Genomic DNA, 16935 nt, shown 5'->3' with positions numbered 1-16935 from the left:
CAGCAAATAAATACTTGTTAAACTATTTTTGTTTTCTTATGACCGAATCCCTGGCCATCTTCTTCATAATAGACATATTAGGCAATTAACTATATGATTCATTTTTAGAAAGTAAATAAAATAATATATTTACAGTCTGAAAGTTTTCACTTTTAACCGTTTTCTTCCATGCTTCCACAAACGGTCCAGAAAAGTTGTCTTTTGCAAAGACCCCCAATGTTTTACCATCCTTGCTTCCTTTAATGGCTTCAATAAGTTTTTTGAAGTTTCCTGAGTCATCGTTCTGGAAAAAAAAAAAAGATTAGATTATATGCAAGAAAATCAACATAATATATTGAAATTATTATTACTACATGAGCAACAGACCATGGAGGTCTAAGTCCACACGCGATGTAATCCCTAATACATCGCATGTTTCTTGATGTGGTTTTTTCATAGGGAGGGTTCATCACTCCCACACCTATTTTTTTGTGAGTGCCACCCATTGGCTAACGGGCCTCACAAATTCCCCAGGGGGGGGACGTTGTGGTGAATTTTGCATTATTTTGTGCTTGATAAAAGCCCTGGTGGGACCGGGATTCGATCTGACAACCTGTGAGTTAATAGACTGGCGCGTGACCATGCTGTTACCGCTCCACCCCACATATTGAAATTACATTAGTAAATTATAACTAATATATAGTCCTTGTAATCCACCCTATTCCATTATACTTATTCCCATCATAATAGCTAATTACTTTAAACTTAAGGACAAGGTAAATCTCTGATGCTTATTTTTGTTTGAGGAAGATCACTCACATTATTTGAATAAAACATCAAGATCCATCTATTGGCAAATCCAGGAAATAGTAGGGGTACTAGAACCAAGTGTCTTAACAAAGTTTCTGAGCTCAGAGCTCCTCAAAGCAGCATCATTTTTAGTTTATGTTCAACAAATCATTAAGAGTGAGTAATTCTGTACCGCACCCAGGTGAAGGGGCAGAGACAGGGATGAGAAAGAAAAAAATGGGAGAGAAAGGAAGAGAGAAGAGAACATGAAATAAGAACCTGACTTTTATGTTTAATTGAAAACTTCGATAGTCAAAATAAATTTAAATTCAAAACCACATTGCACCTCTTTTTATCTAAACTCAGCATCATTTTCAATCAATTCAATAATTTTTTTTTTTTTTATTATTCATTCAATAATTTAGGTTTTATTTTCCTTTTTCACCATGCTTAATTTGTTTCAAATCCATGACAAATACATTCCAACGATCAGTTTTGCCAGCTTACCAGTAAATTATAATTATTTCATGTAATATATCCACAATTATACCCCGGAAATATCTTAATTAAACGATTCTATTTTTATGATTATTATATTATAATACGATACAAGTTAATTGGGTTCCTAAATGTGAGAAAAACTGATTCGAGCATAGTCCAACAAGTTCGACCATAAATACCCAGCTTTGGAGATTTTTTCTTTAATATTTTTAAGTACTGAATCAACATAGTGCTTATTAGAAATCATTACATCAACGTATTCCAATGAAAAACTTTAAACATTATTCAACATCTGTCAGATAGTTATAATGTGAGTAGGAAAACATTTTTAGCTCCATAAGTCAAGAGAATGGAATAGATGAGCACGTTAGGGAGAGAGCCCCAGTGTCTGGTTCAGACCGCTGTGGGTTCAATTGTCACTTGGATTAATCAATATTTATTTATTAATATTAAAAGTGGCGATGAGAAATGAATCTCGATGTTCCAAAACAGGGGCTTTTCAAGTCTTTAATGGAAGACTGAAGCAAAAAAAACGAAATTAAAAAGAATAGTTAATAACTGTGAAATATTCATCAAAACTCAATTTAACAAAACAAATATTTGATCAATAATAAAAACCTTACCCTGTCACGAACATGAAGTTTAACTGAAGGATATCCATTTTCTTCTTTAGAATCTTCAATCTGCCTCAAAAAATCAATTTTTTTCTTTGAAGCCAGAAAATGAATCCCATCAAAAGTAAGAAGCATTATGGTATCCATAAGTTCGTAGCCTAGAAGCCATGTCTAAAAAACAAATAAAAAGGAGATAAAAAAATTAGATATTTAAAAAAAAAAATGCAGGTGAAAAAACAAGTTTCAATATTTTAGCCTCATTAGGGGTATTCATGATATTGAGTTATATGTAAAAAGTTTTAACATGTTAAACATTATAAGCACCTATAATTATTTAGTTTAGTTGTGAATAGCCCAATTAAAAGTTCACGTAGTATGTTAAATGAAATATTCATCATATTATTCATCAAATCAACAAAATACTATGTTAAATGGAATTCCTAGTGGATTTTCTGGGTAATTTTGTAACCTTTACTTCTAAAATCTTCCAGAATTTCATTGTTTTTATCCATTACATCCAAAACAAAAACAACACAAACTACTAGCAACCGACCAATCAAAACGACAACAGACAAAATGGTGTAGAGTTTAGCTGGTCTTTTCTGTGACGTCATCCTCCATTTAACAGACTTCAACCATGTTAAATTTTACTGTTTTAACATGCTAAAAGAAGGAAATAATTCACCATTTAACACACTTTAACATGTTAAACTGAAGATTATGAACCCATATTATATAAGTTTAAATGAACTCATTCTTTATTATTTTTTTTTTTCATTCCTACGTTCAACTCATTTCGAGAATGAGTCTCATTTCCTATTAACTTAATTTTCAAATTTTGAATGTAAACATGGCAAATATAATTGTATTTACAACACCACAAATTTTCAAATAGCTACAAATTGTCGAGGATTTTGTAAAGTATGACCTCACCAGTTTTGGACTTGATAGGATTTAGAGGAGGGAGAAGTGTGGGTAGAAATTGTTAGCGTTATCAATGTTAGACAACTAGATTATTAATACAATAATTTTCAGATTTTCTTTAAAAAAACAAATTGAGTTTTCTTATTTATAATACAGAATAAAGAATGTTAGGAAACAATATACAAGGGTAGTTCCAAAAGTAAGGTTTTCTATTTTTCTAATACATTTAAAAAAAAAAAAAAGTACATTTTTTTCCTAGAATATTTATGTCATTTCAAAGATTGAACTTAATTTTATTTTTCAATATAATACCAACTTCAGTCGTATCTGGAACAGTAATTTGGATGCCTATGTCACACCATTTACCCACCAGGTTCTTGAGTTAGTGTCGAATCTCACTTATCATTAACTCCAGCCAACAAATAGGGTACCAAATCCCTATACAAAACTACTGGGTGTCAGGATTGTGTAGCAGATATGTACATATGTAAAGATACAATTGAAAAACCAAGCAGAAGATTTAACATGCTATGAGAAATATTAGGAGAAATTAAAATGGGAATTTTGCTTGGAAGAATATTTTCAAATACCCTGCACCTTGTATAAGTTTTAAATTGAGGTAGTTTTAAGAAGTTGAAAACTAAGTTCCAACCTTCATAACAGGAATGTAAAAATATTTAATACAATTGGTTTTCTCATAGCTCTAATTATGCAATTGTAATTATAGAAAATATATCAGGTTTTAGTCAGAGTATAGTTTTTATGTATGTTCGCATAAGTATTAAGAGTATTTAGAGAGTTTAATTTGATTTGAACAAGGTTGGATAAGATTTCCATGTGTTAATATTATGTTCGTTGTGTTTACTACGCTTATTAAGTTTTTTACTGCACAAAAATCTGGTCTGTAAAATCGGTATACTTAGATTTATTCTCTTGTTCGGCATTATTTATTAATTGTTTTCTATATATATTACCAGAAATTAAACAAACAAATTGCACAAAATTGAAGATATCCCATTTTAAAAACGATAAAATAAAAAATTATATTATATCCTGAAATGAGGATGCGTTATCCTCCAAACGTCCAAAATGAGAGTAAATATATGTATTAAAAACATTGTAATTTTATATTTAGTTTTTCACCTTTAGGCAATTGTATATTTTATATTGAGTTGTCCACGTTTAGGCAATTGTATTTTTTTTAAAATATAGGTCATATAATGAAATGGATTTTAGAAAAAAATTGTACATCTCGTACCGAAATGTAATATTTATACCTTTCAAGTTCATACTTTATTATTAGATTGCACTTTAGTGAGACTATTTTTATATGAGTTTCTGCCAATGTTAATGTAGTGAAAAACAATAATTTATCATTTCAGTATCATTTTACACTTTATTCTGGTTTCCTTATATCAGAGTAAGTAGCATTTATCACTTATTCTTTTTCAGTTAATATAACTGAAGTGATAAGTGAACCATAATTTATCAAATTTTCTTTGTAATCTCTACTTTGCTTGGCATATCATTGACATTAAAGATCAAAGGCATAAATATCAGTTGAGAAATAATTTAACTGTTTCATGCATCAGATCTACGAGATTTAATAAAACTTTTATTGACATTTTTTTTCAGATTCCAATAGATCAATTACCAAACAACTGTTTTGCTAAATGACTTATCTTCTCCCCCCTCCCATTCTGAGATGATGTTTTCTGTTATTTTGATATATATAACATAAATATTTTTGATATTATAACAGGTAACATGAAATGATATTTACAACACAAATATCAAACAAACAGCACTGGAAAAGCGTGATGGGACCAAAAATTAATGTTACGGAAAGTAGAGATTTCCAATTTGCAAGATGATTTTTTGAAGATTTCCTGCAACAAATTTAATTCAGGAATACATGATAAAATGATGACCGATAACTATTGATAACGGGAAAGATAAAATCATTTTCTTCAATCATAATTCTTCTTTGCGGTCTCAAAACCCTCATTTAAAAATATAGTTCCTAGTAACGAAATCAGTTTTGTTTAAAACTTCAAAATATAAGTAGACTAAAATGATTTATGGTGATAAAACATGCTTGTTTTATGCTTTAGTTACAGAAAAAATAATATTAATAAATAATCTTAGAAGTTCTTAATTATTTAAATACAACAGTCATGATACCATTGATATGTTTAGTTCATTTAGGGAGAGATGTAAGGTTTATATGTATTATCTATAAATAAAACAAGTATTATAGTGTTACATAAAACAAATTATACCATTACAATATAGATTATTAATTCATTATAATTAGTCATTATAAAAATATCAAGTATAACACTAACAATAGGAATAATTTTAACAAACATAACGTTTTTTTATGGAAAATAATATAAAATATTACAGATAACCATTCAAAAACATGATTAGCTGAAATTAACATCCACAGTTCAATGTTTATTAGAAGTAATTATTGACAAATATAAATGGATAAAAAGATCTTTATTATTGCCTGATGTTATACATAACAGCTTAAATGGCCCAATTAATGGTATATGATTTCTGATCAGTGTTTTGGATGATTTTAACTCCTATTATAATCAAAACTTGAAAGTACACAATGTCAACATTAAGAAAAAATCCTTAACAACTGAATACCTGGAGAGCTGTTGATTTACTGTAAACTACATCATCATCTGCACCAGTAGCAGTAACTAAGGCATCAATTTTGGGAAATTCATCTTGTTCACCATTCTAAATTATGACAAAAAAAAAAAAATTAATATTTCCCACTCGATAAATGAATTATAGATACAACTGAGTTTACAAAAAATTGTGCAATCCAAAAATTAGAGCTTAATAAACCAAAAAAATTATACATGAGAACACATAATATTAACCTTCAACACTTTATATAAACGGCTCATCCGCCGGTTGAAAGCATCTTTATCGAGCACTAAATTGGCCATTTCATAAATCTTATATATAGTTAAAACACAAGAAACCACATCTATATACACTACAATATACCGAACACAAAGAAAACCTTAACGTTCCCTCATCGGAAAGGCTTCGTAGGAACAACTCTTTTATAACCCTCAACTATAGCACGCAGATGTAATATGGCGGGAATTCGAGAAGCTCTTTGTAATCTAGATTTAGATAGTAGTGGTTATGTGATGGCAGCTGTTTAAGTGTCATCTGGGTTAGCAGTGTTATAAATTTTATTTCAATTCAGTTAAATCAGTGAAGTATCCTTTGCTTTTGTGAAGCAATGTCATCACTCGTCAGGTCAAAACTTTTCAGCAACCTAAGAAATGTGCCTTTGGTCTTAAAACCATTACATATAAGATGCATATCCACTTCCAAGAAAAATAGGGATCCTGCTGCTATGGCCAGTGCTAATCCAGAATGTGACACCAAACCTAAGAACTGGATTAGTTATGGTTTTTCAGAGACTGATATGGAGTTAGATAGACATGTTACTCATGTGACAATGTTTCTTGGTTTTACACTCATTATGGTCATTGGAGGATTTTTACTAGCTTATAGACCTGATCCTATAGGAAGAGATTGGGCTCAGAGGGAGGCTTTCTTAGAACTTCGAAGAAGAGAACAGAATGGATTACCATTAATAGATCCTGATTATTTGCCATTAGACAAAATAAAACTGCCAACCGACGAGGAACTTGGGGATACTGAAATCGTGATATAAACAATGACTAGTTAATGTTGTACATATCTATATTATTGCCTGTTTGTAGACAAGGTGATTTGTAAATAAAAGTTCTAAACTGCCGACTAAGTTATTTGAGTTTGCTCTGTTAGATGAAAATAAAAAGGTGATATTAAAAATCAGTCTTCTTAAAAAAAGTACCAATTTATTATTGCACTTCCAATTCAATTTAATTTCTAAGTATTAAACCAAAAGTTTTGTTACTATTTTATATTTTTTTTTTGGCCTTATCTTCTATTTTATATTTTATAATTGAACAACAAGCCTAATCTTCGCATTAATTTATTTAATAAGAAAGTTAATACTCATTTTTGCTGGGTTTATTTATAAGCTTAGTCATAAATACCACAAGAGTACAAGATAAGCATTCTTCGTTATTTTCTTGGGTCGATTTCAGTACCATATAAAAGAATATTAGTTATAGATTTGGAAAATCAATGAAAGTAGTCAAATTATATTTACTTCTTTCAAACGGGTGTGAAACTAATTTGTGTTAGTTATAAAAATAAAGTTGTTTTATGAAGTATAAATTTAGTTCATTTCCCATTTTAGTGACCAAGAGTCATGTAGTTACAATAATTTTTATATCATGCATATCTTTCATTCCTCTCTTCGATCATTGTTTTATTCAATAAATATTTTATCAGGAATGTTACCTTATTATACTTTTCATGATTGTTTTAATTATGGCTATTAATTAGATACCATGAGTTAAATCCCAAATCCAGCTAAGTCTAACTTCAAATCTTTCATCAGTTTTGGTATTGATTATCAGTAGATAAAAGATGTAATCAATAGAATGATAAACTGTTATTGAAAGAAATTATTTTATCCCTCTTTTGATAAACTAGTACCAAAATTGATAATTGAAAATAGCTGGTTTCGGAATAGTATGCCTCAGTTAAGACAAGGTATTGTTAAAGGTGACAAAGTGAAATTATTTTTTGTTATGTCCTCATTGCTAATTAACTCAGATTTTTTCAGCTATGATAATCTTTAAGTACTAGTTTACAGAACTAACTTCAATAGCAGGAACTTCAAAACTAACTTATACCGAATGTTGCAAGATAGTATTGCTCAAAACTCCACTGATTAGAATCCTTGAAGCTTTTTTTTTTTTAAATAGCTTTTTAGGGGACAGAAATGATATGTTTATATATTTGTATTTTTTTTTTTACTTCATTTCAATGAGGATATAATAGATTGATATGATCATGTTCATTATCAATTTATCGAATGAACCCTTAGCCGATAAGAGTGCCCACTATGCCATCCAGAGGCATGTTGAGATTGGAGGAGGCCAAAAGATGTAAATCAGGTCAATGAATCTTGATACCCTCGTATCTAATACTCTTCTAAACTCTTAAGATGTTACAAGTACCTGTTTCTATTTTAGCCTGATTTCCCATCCAACTTTTTTTAAATAGTGATTCAAGAGTTGTTTCTCACCCAACATTGGTGTTTAAAAGATTTTTTCTGTTTTCCATTTTAAGAGAATATCTATTATTTTTTAGTCAAATATGATGGAAAAAAGGTATTTCACCACTCTTGAGGAGGTACGGAGGTAAAGTGGCCAGCAAATATAAAAGAGGATGTGTACTCAAGATGATATAGTTCCACTGATGAAGAAAATGATGTTAATATTGAAAATGGTTCTGGTGAGAGAACCTTTTCGGTTCTTGTGGTCAAAGACTTAAAAACTATATGGACTGCCTCCACAGGGGAAGTTCTAGTTAAGGATAGAAATAACAGAGTAGTTTTCTCTCCATCATTCTAGATCTTCGAATTTTAGTTACTTCTAGTGTACAATACATTTGATACAAGAAGTAAAAAACACACAATTGTAGCAGTCCAACACCAATGAATTAATGTAATACAATTGTATTTATAATGATTGGTTCCCTCTTATAAATTAAGCCTGAAAATATTGGTTCCATAATAATAATAATATAGTACTGTTAGCATAGAACAGCCATATTAATAGGATCTCATACTCTCTTACTAGGAGATAGGAGCTCACTCAATCGGACCGGCACTACTGAGACTTTTAACTCCTATGATCGTCTTTTCTACATTTTTTCTTTTTATAATGTTCTTCTCATCTCTGTTTAAAATATTCATTTCAAAAAATCATTTCCTTCAATCGTATTTCTTGTTTGTGGTCTGAAACCCCCCCCCCCCGTATCAAAATCAGTTTCGATTAAAACTTCTCTTTAAATCTTTTTATAACTCGGCGAGCCTGAAGTATTTATGATTCTCATTATCGCACTTCAATCATCCTTTTGCAATATTAATTTTTCAAGAAGGTGATAGTCAGAGCTGCATACATAAAAAAAAAATCTTGACTATTTATTTGCCGACGTTTCGACCCAGTGTGTAGGTCAAGGCTGATGTGATGAATGCAGGTGTAACAATGGGGTCACTTGTTTATATCTACACCCTTCGTTGAAGATCCTCTTCATATTCACTGACGGTCAATCATTTATATTTGTAATATATATATTTTTTAAACGGATCAGTTATAGCTTTTATTTTTTATAAAGCTGACAAAATAAAACGACGCACTGCATATAATTTTGCCATTCTGAGAGGACATAAAAAGAAAGACGTATATATATTTCAAGAGTTACTATTACTTTATAAGTTAAGTATAACGTCCGAAGGTATTGGAAGAAGAATCTTTGAACTCCATAAGAGAGCCAGAAACTACTGAACTCGTCTTAATTTTACCATAAAAACATGTAGTTAGTCCTCTAGTTCTTTCGCGGTGTTTCGGCGTCGCCAGTCTGGTGATGTTCTGAAGATAATGGACTACCAAAAACCGAAGTTTACACTAATTGGTTACAAAATAGACAATATTATGCTACATAAATAGGTACGTACATAATATTTATTAAATCCTTACGTTGTACTGAATCATTTTAAAATAGAAGATAGAACGTACCAAAGATAGCGTATAGAGGTAGCACTTAGGCACTTCCAAGCGTAAATGAAATTCTTGTACCACGGAAAATGTTCCTCATTCACCAACTGAAGAAACTCCTCGTAAATTACCGTGGTTCTCATCATCTTTGTCCGTAATATCTCAAAAGGAGTACAGGTAGTGACCACGTGCTCAGCAGTTTCGGTGGCACCACAAATGGACCTTGGTTGTCTATGTCCAGGCAAAGGTTCTAAAACCCTCTTGAGGAATTGTGAAACCCAATAGTTTGGGTGGACCGATTTCACAAGCAACCGAAATTGTAGGGTGGGAAAGTATTTTCTGAGGGTGTTCCCTTTGGGTGTCGTCGCCTTCATTCCTCAATAGTATCCTTCCGGATAACCTACTTCCATAAATGAGTACACACTGAAATGATATTCAAGAATAAGCGCTCAAATGACTTCACTTTGTCCCTTTTCTGCAATTACCACAATCCACCCATCCATAATAGGCGTTTTTATATGCATTGTTCTTTGGTGACAGTATAATTTCAATAAGAATTCTACATAGACTTGCAATAAAACCGTCAAGGTTGAGTGGACAGGCATTTTCTTATACAAAGTAGCATACCTCAGCAGAGATTTTTCTCCTTGGCAACAAGAAAAAGGGTTTTGAGATTTAGATGTAAAAGTTTCTGTTTATTAAAACAATAACTAAAGAAATCAAAAGAATTTACTGTTTTGTCATCTACATTTTTAAAACGTCGTACCTTAACTTGGATTGTCCCCTGCTGAAAAAAGATATTATTATTATTACACTGAGGGTCGGGAATCCCTTCCTCAGTTCGACCCAATTGGATCTTTTGTGAGTTACTTCTTTTTCACTAGATATCCCATATGAATCCTATGCTTCTTATGAAGCTCAATAATTCTTTTGGGTTTATTATATTAATGTCTTAAGGTTCCATTCTGTCCTGTCCCAAATACTGTAATTGTACGGAATGCAAGGGCTTCACATTCACACAGATTGTGTTGTGCCTTTTCTTCGTTTTCCATACATAGACGACAGATGGAATCCTCCACCAGCCTCATCTTCTTAAGATGCTATCAACTGAACAAAGATAAGTAAGGATAAGGGAATTTTAGTGAAATTTTCTTTTTGAATTGTAAAATTTTAATTAAACAAGGGAAAAATCTAAAAAAAATTAATGTTTTTAAACATTTTGAAACAATGTTTTCCATACTTCTTATCTATCTTCAGAAGATAACAGGTAGACTAGACTTAAAACTGGTAGGTGTATTAGTAAAAGACCCAGCAAGAAAAAAAGGCAGTTATCTCACCCCAATTTTGGATTACTTTAATGAAAACTATGTATAATTACTAATCAAAATTGATAAGTCTGCCAAGTATAGGGGGGGAATAAAAAATGCCGACTGTTTCAAAACCTTTAAAAAAAATAATTTTTCATTCCGAGCTCTTTATCTTAAAAACTACCAACAACAATAGAAAATCTAAGAGAACGTTATTTGAAGAAGAGTAAATTTTCTGAAATGTTAGCCCTAAAAGAGCTATTTACGTCCAATAGTTCTGGAGATATAGCTTTTTAAAAAGCAAAATTTCTTAAAAATCTACTGAAAGATTTATTTTGAGAAATCTATATCTCAGGAACTATGTGAGTACTGATGTCTATTATAGCAATCAAATTAAAGCTAGTTTAATGGACTATAAAGAAGTTCATGACCTTAACCTTCGTAGAAATAGTAGTTTTCATGATATTTGCTAAAATATATTGATTTATAGTTGTTCCGAGAATAAGTTTGATAGATGAAAAAATTTATTTCAAAAACCATAAGACATACAGATGTCTGCTAGCACTTAAATTACAGCTTGTTAAATTTACTGTAAAATAATTTAAAACGTTTATTTTTGTAGAAGTAGTTTTTATGATATTTGACACAATAAATTCACAAAATGTTAATTTCTTCTTGTTCGAATCTAATCTTTGATATTTGAAAACATTTATCTCAGTAAGAAAAAGATGTACATATGTCTGCCAGCACTCAAAATAAAGGAAATTTGATGTACTATAATGTAGTTTATTACACATTTCTTTGTAGGAGCAGTAGTTTTTATATTTGCATATGAATATAAATTTCTGGGTTCTTGTACTATAAGGAATAATGCATCTTCATTACCTTCTACCAGCCTATTTATTAGATATTCATTTCTTTTTTTAATTCTTGTGTTTCCAATTGTATATTATACATTTATGTTACTAATCTTATTTCCAGAAATTTGTGTTAAATCTGGGAAAACATTTCTTCTGGAAATTATGTAATTCTTTCATAATTCATATTTATCGATATTTTTATTAAAAAGAGATTTAAGATATAGTTAACTATTTCGAACAAACAAAATTAATGGTTCTTCAGACTGTTACCTCATCCAATTACTCACTGAGCAAGGTTGCTTTCAGGCTTATTTAAGTTAACCCTTTCTAGCTAGATGGTGAATGAATCATCTTGCCCTACATGCTTCTCTCATGATGAAACAAGGGAACATACATTCTTTTGTTGGCCGTATAGTGCTTCAGATAAATAAGAGCTGGATAGATATCATTATCTGAAAACTTAGTTGCCATGACGATATTTAGACATAAGAGCTCTAGTGCTATAGGAGAAAAAGAAGCTCAGAACATAGTTGAGGCCAGAGATTAGCTCAATAAGGAGTCCCGCACAGAAGTAGGTACGTAGCCATATTGATCTCGCAAAGAAATGCCTCACAATAGTCCTGAAAGACAGTAAAGACTTAAATATCAAAACCTAGAAGTGCCTAAAAACGATTCCGTTGAAAACATTGATTCCAAATTTTGCGATACTTCCACTTACAATATATTTCATTAATATTGCCCAAATGGCAGGGTAGGATGGAAAATAAATGGGTAAGTGAAAGTAAAAATTAAATATTCTATAAATATATTATATAGAGGAAGATGGAACTACATACAGACCAACATTGAATAAGTTTATTGTATTTTTTCCATTTTTTTTTTTGTCTTTTACAGTGTATTTTTTATTCTTTTTCTTTAACAACTAAAATTTATAAATAAATAAACATGTATAATTTTAAACTATATAATTTTCATGAAACACAATAAAAACACAAGTCATTCACTTTCACCATCAGTTTCTTAATAACCTAAATGACATTATTGGCTCCTACAAATAACAAAGAATAATTTTTAAAAATATATATGTATATAAAACAATTTTTAATAAGAAAGAAAAGATATTTTATTAAAAGTAGGCATAGAATTTCATTAGCGATGATTATGTTAATGAGTAAAATAATGCATTTATTTCATTTATTTATATAAAAACAAAACATAAATGAAAAACTAAAAAATAAATAAATTTACAGTTCCTTAATGTTAGTGAGTGGCGGCAATAGTAGTATTGGCCTGCTTTTCATTTTGGATAGCTTCAATTGTATTGAAGGGTAGTGTTGCACTCACGGTGATTGGTGGCATTCCTGGAAGAGATATTGGGGTTGTCACAGCTTTTCCAGCAAATGATGAATCAATAATACCTGAATAACATAAAATTTTATTAAAGTTATAAAGATAAAACAGAAAACAAAACAGTAAATAATAGGAAATGTTATGGATTTAAAATAATGATTATCTGAACATATACAGAAATCATTTAAAGATTACGATGTTAATGAACACTCCTTAAGTAATAGACCCAACAATAAAATTGAAAATTATTATAGTAAATTGAAGGACAGAATTGATACAAAAAATCAATCTAGATTCTTATATAAAATTCCATGTTTAAATTGTCCAGATTATATATATATAATACTAAACACAGAGAAGGATCCCAATTAACCCTTTTAGTGCTGAGCTTATTTTCACATATTTTGTATAAATTGCTAAAGGATTTTTGAAAAAATAGTACCTTTTTAATTAAGTTTACACAGAATTTTAATTATTTTCCTTAAATGTAAATGGATTTTCATAATTCTTTCTGTTATGTGTAAGGGACATATCAAACTACTCAAATGAAACATATTTTTTACTATAACTGTATTTATTTAATTTATAAAAAAAAATCATTGACAAAAATGTTCCCCACATAAACCCCATGGACTCCCTTTTTACAGCGCATACAAACGAGTCACTTCTTTTCCTCCTTTGTTACTACACACCACACAATGGTGAAGCTTCGTCCCTGGTAACTTCTCTAAATCAAAATATTGTTTGGATCTGGTTGGTGTCTCCGGGATATTTTTTATCTTCACCCACTCTTTCTCAATACTTTCAATTATCTGGCCAGTTTTTTTTTTCTTTTGTATTATGCGAATACAAAATGTAGGAATTTAGAACTTAATCTAAATATGTAATTTAAATTTCGAACGACTTTTCAGTTTTGAGCTAGGCATTTCATACACCCACAGACCATTTTGCGAGTATTGTTATTTGGACTCGGGGAAACTTAAAACATGTATTTTTGTCAAAAATCCAAAATTGAAATTTAGCATGATTGCAATACTTCCCCTTACTATATATTCCATATACGAGTAAGTGAAATAGAAACTTAGGGGAGATGTTTCGTGGCAGTCAAAAGAACTCAAATAGTAATTAAACAATTTATTGTAAGCCAACACTAAATTTTTCATTACACTAATATTTTATATCTTTTAGCTTTTGAATCTAAGGTCATTAGTTAACAGTCTAATTCCCCCACTTTCCTACCTTGGATATAGCAATGTCGGTTGTTAAAGCAATGTTGAACCATAATTTAATTTTTAATTCTTAGCCCTGATGAAGGCTAGAAATTCTGGCCAAAACGTTGGCACTATTAAATAAGTTCTCTCAACTTATTTGTGTTATATTCTGACCGCACCCCCCAACCATCTTCTCTTCGTATTAACTTATTCAATCATAACATCATTTTCTATAAACAATCATAATTTTTTAACATTTTTTTTTTTTTTTTAAATTCAAAGAAAAACAAGTAGTAAAAATTGATATTTCACCAAGTTGTAAACAGGAATATAGTATTAATTGATTATTTAGTGCTAATATTAAAGAATTTCCATCCTACAGAGTAACTTACTTGAAGGCACAGGAACATTTTGTGGAATGGACGGCATGACTGTTGCTATATTACTCTGTGGTGGTTGCGGAAAGAGATGCTGCGTAGTACCGATTTCTGAAGCTGCTGGAGGTCTCCAAGACTCCTGTAAACATAAAAAAATACAATGAATGGAGACACTCATATTATTTTAATCATTCAGTTCTTCTTCGCGGGACTAGATGTGCCAGAATAAAATTACTTTTTTCGTTTCATTTAATCTTTTTCTCCAACTTAAAAAAAAAAATTATTTAACTCAACTCCTGGCTGCTACGCACCATTCCTTGCACTTGGCTTAAAGATTTTGACCAAGTAGGTTCGTTTTTTACATTTTATTTCCTTTTTTTTCCTCATCTTTCTTTTTAAACGACTTTTTCTTCTCCACTCTTTTCTTTCTAGTTCTTCCTTACCCATATTATTAAATTACATTGGAGGAAGATAGTCCGGGTGGTGGTCAATAAAGGCTTCAAAGCTAAACTCAGTTGGTACAGAACACCATTCTTATCAGCCCTGACGAAGCACTACAAAGTGGGGCGAAACGTTAACAATAAATAGTTTTTGATACCTTCATTGACCGCCATCTGGACTATCTTCCTCCAATACAAATTATTAAATTAAATTCATCACATATTACTGTCACATTTACTGATTACTCCTCTTGTCTCATATTACTTTATACTTTATCTCTTTCATTTTAATATTTCAATTAGATATTTCATAAGTTAGGTATATTTTCTTTCTCAATTTTTCTCATAACTTAAATAATTATTATGAAATTAAAATATTCATATTTATTTATTCTTTTTGGGTTATTTAACTTTATATTTTATTTATTAAATATCTCAACATCCTTGAAAGTTGAAAAGACCAACCAAATCACGGAATCACTTTTAAGCTCTAATGAAATTAGTTTATATTAAATTATCTGAATATACAAAAAGAATCAGCATAATTTTCAAGCGAAAAGACAAAACTTAAAATACCTGAATAACAGTTGTCGGAGGATACTCAGGAAGATATGATCCAGGTGCATACTGACTATCAGGGTACTGGGAGCCCTGGTAAGGATTTCCGCTGGCTACAGCTGGGTAATGCCCAGGGTGTGATTGGTACACAGTGCTTGCGTAAGGGTTTTGTGTACCTGTAAATTTTAAGAAGGTATTTTAATTAATAGGTACGATAAGATATTTAAATTATAACAAATGACTGAGAAAATTAGAGTTACTGTTCAGTCATGAACAGTATCTCTACTAAGGACTAATCCCTTACTGTTGGAATCCGCTGACTTTGCTAGTTCTATTTATTATTTGTTTATATATATCTCTGTAAATATGGTGTAATTGTGCTCTCTTATGTTTATTACCAATTTCTCAAAAAATATGACAGGATATAATACTTTACAAAAAGAAGAAAAACTGGAAAAAAAAAAAAAAAAAAGTGGAATACATGAAAAATAATGGAAGTAAACTGAATCGGGTAGTCATAATAACGATGCATTTAGTACATTATAACTGACCAAAACCAGTGTTACGATTCCCATGGTAAGATAAAAACACCGGCGATATCTGCGTAGACAAAAGGGATTATGGGGAAAGCCAAAAACACGAGTGATATGTTTAGACGAGTGGGCTTTGGTTTTGTGAAGGGGAATCTTCAGCACGTCCTAGAGAAGAGAGTTGTGGCATTACATCATTAGAGATTATATCTCTATAATTCTGGAGTGGTGAGACGGTGACCGGAAAGGAAATATCAGACAATCTTGTGTTCTGCCAGGAGTACACTCAAAGACTACGTGGGGTTCAAACTAAATTTTATTTTAATATCACTATTATATTCCTTTGTGCAGTAATGTAAATAATAGTTGATAAGGTTAATCATTTAAGTTAAAGTTAAGCTATAAGTCAACCTATAAGTTCTCATTGTTTTATTAATTGATATGAATTCTTTTCTTTCCTTTTTCATTCTGTGTACATATATTTCTTCTTATCATTAAACTTTTGTATATATAGTTCTTCTGTTCATTCTTATGCATGTACACTGCTTTCAACTTGTTAATTTTACCTATTTATTTTTATTATATTTACTTAATATTTCGATAATTCAACAGGTGAAAGATAACACCCCTAGGTTTTCTGTTATCTACATGTAAAGGTATTCGCCAGTGGTTATAATTCGATTATTATTTATATAAGGGTATATTATGGGCATATTGTTTCGGGGTTTTCGTTATTTCCAATGAAAAAATAACGTAGTGCCTAAGGAGCAATTTATGCTATATTGTTTTGTCTTTTTTCCCTTTGGGCGATTATTTTTTTATTATTTTCCTTT

At 30.5% G+C, this 16935-nt stretch overlaps 3 protein-coding genes across 3 annotated transcripts in view; 1 reads left to right on the top strand and 2 right to left on the bottom strand.

Moving 5' to 3' along the window:
- dre4 (SPT16 homolog, facilitates chromatin remodeling subunit dre4) overlaps positions 1–5955 on the bottom strand; it is a gene marked incomplete in the record, with an annotated part of 30150 nt that extends 24195 nt beyond the window's left edge. Inside the window, 4 exon segments of the mRNA XM_067053524.1 lie at positions 134–283; positions 1893–2054; positions 5469–5564; positions 5711–5955. Of these exon segments, the coding sequence (XP_066909625.1) occupies positions 134–283; positions 1893–2054; positions 5469–5564; positions 5711–5779 (477 nt within the window).
- A 129-nt stretch (positions 5956–6084) lies between these two features.
- NP15.6 (NADH dehydrogenase [ubiquinone] 1 beta subcomplex subunit NP15.6) lies at positions 6085–6525 on the top strand. Its single transcript, XM_014425273.2, has one exon. It carries the CDS (start codon positions 6085–6087, stop codon positions 6523–6525), a length of 441 nt encoding a protein of 146 aa, XP_014280759.1.
- Positions 6526–12481: 5956 nt separating this feature from the next.
- Positions 12482–16935, bottom strand: part of Grasp65 (Golgi reassembly-stacking protein 2) — an 11466-nt gene continuing 7012 nt past the window's right edge. The window contains exons 7-9 of the mRNA XM_014425274.3: positions 15591–15748; positions 14590–14713; positions 12482–13054 (exon numbers count right to left, since the gene is read on the bottom strand). Coding sequence (XP_014280760.1) covers positions 12897–13054; positions 14590–14713; positions 15591–15748 — 440 coding nt within the window. The 3' untranslated portion in view covers positions 12482–12896. The remainder of the gene's footprint in view (positions 13055–14589; positions 14714–15590; positions 15749–16935) is intronic.

This window comes from Halyomorpha halys, unplaced genomic scaffold (assembly GCF_000696795.3).
Source record: "Halyomorpha halys isolate HHAL.00 unplaced genomic scaffold, Hhal_1.1 Scaffold504.1, whole genome shotgun sequence".
Lineage (NCBI taxonomy): Eukaryota > Metazoa > Arthropoda > Insecta > Hemiptera > Pentatomidae > Halyomorpha > Halyomorpha halys.
This window is presented reverse-complemented; position numbering and strand designations above follow the sequence as displayed.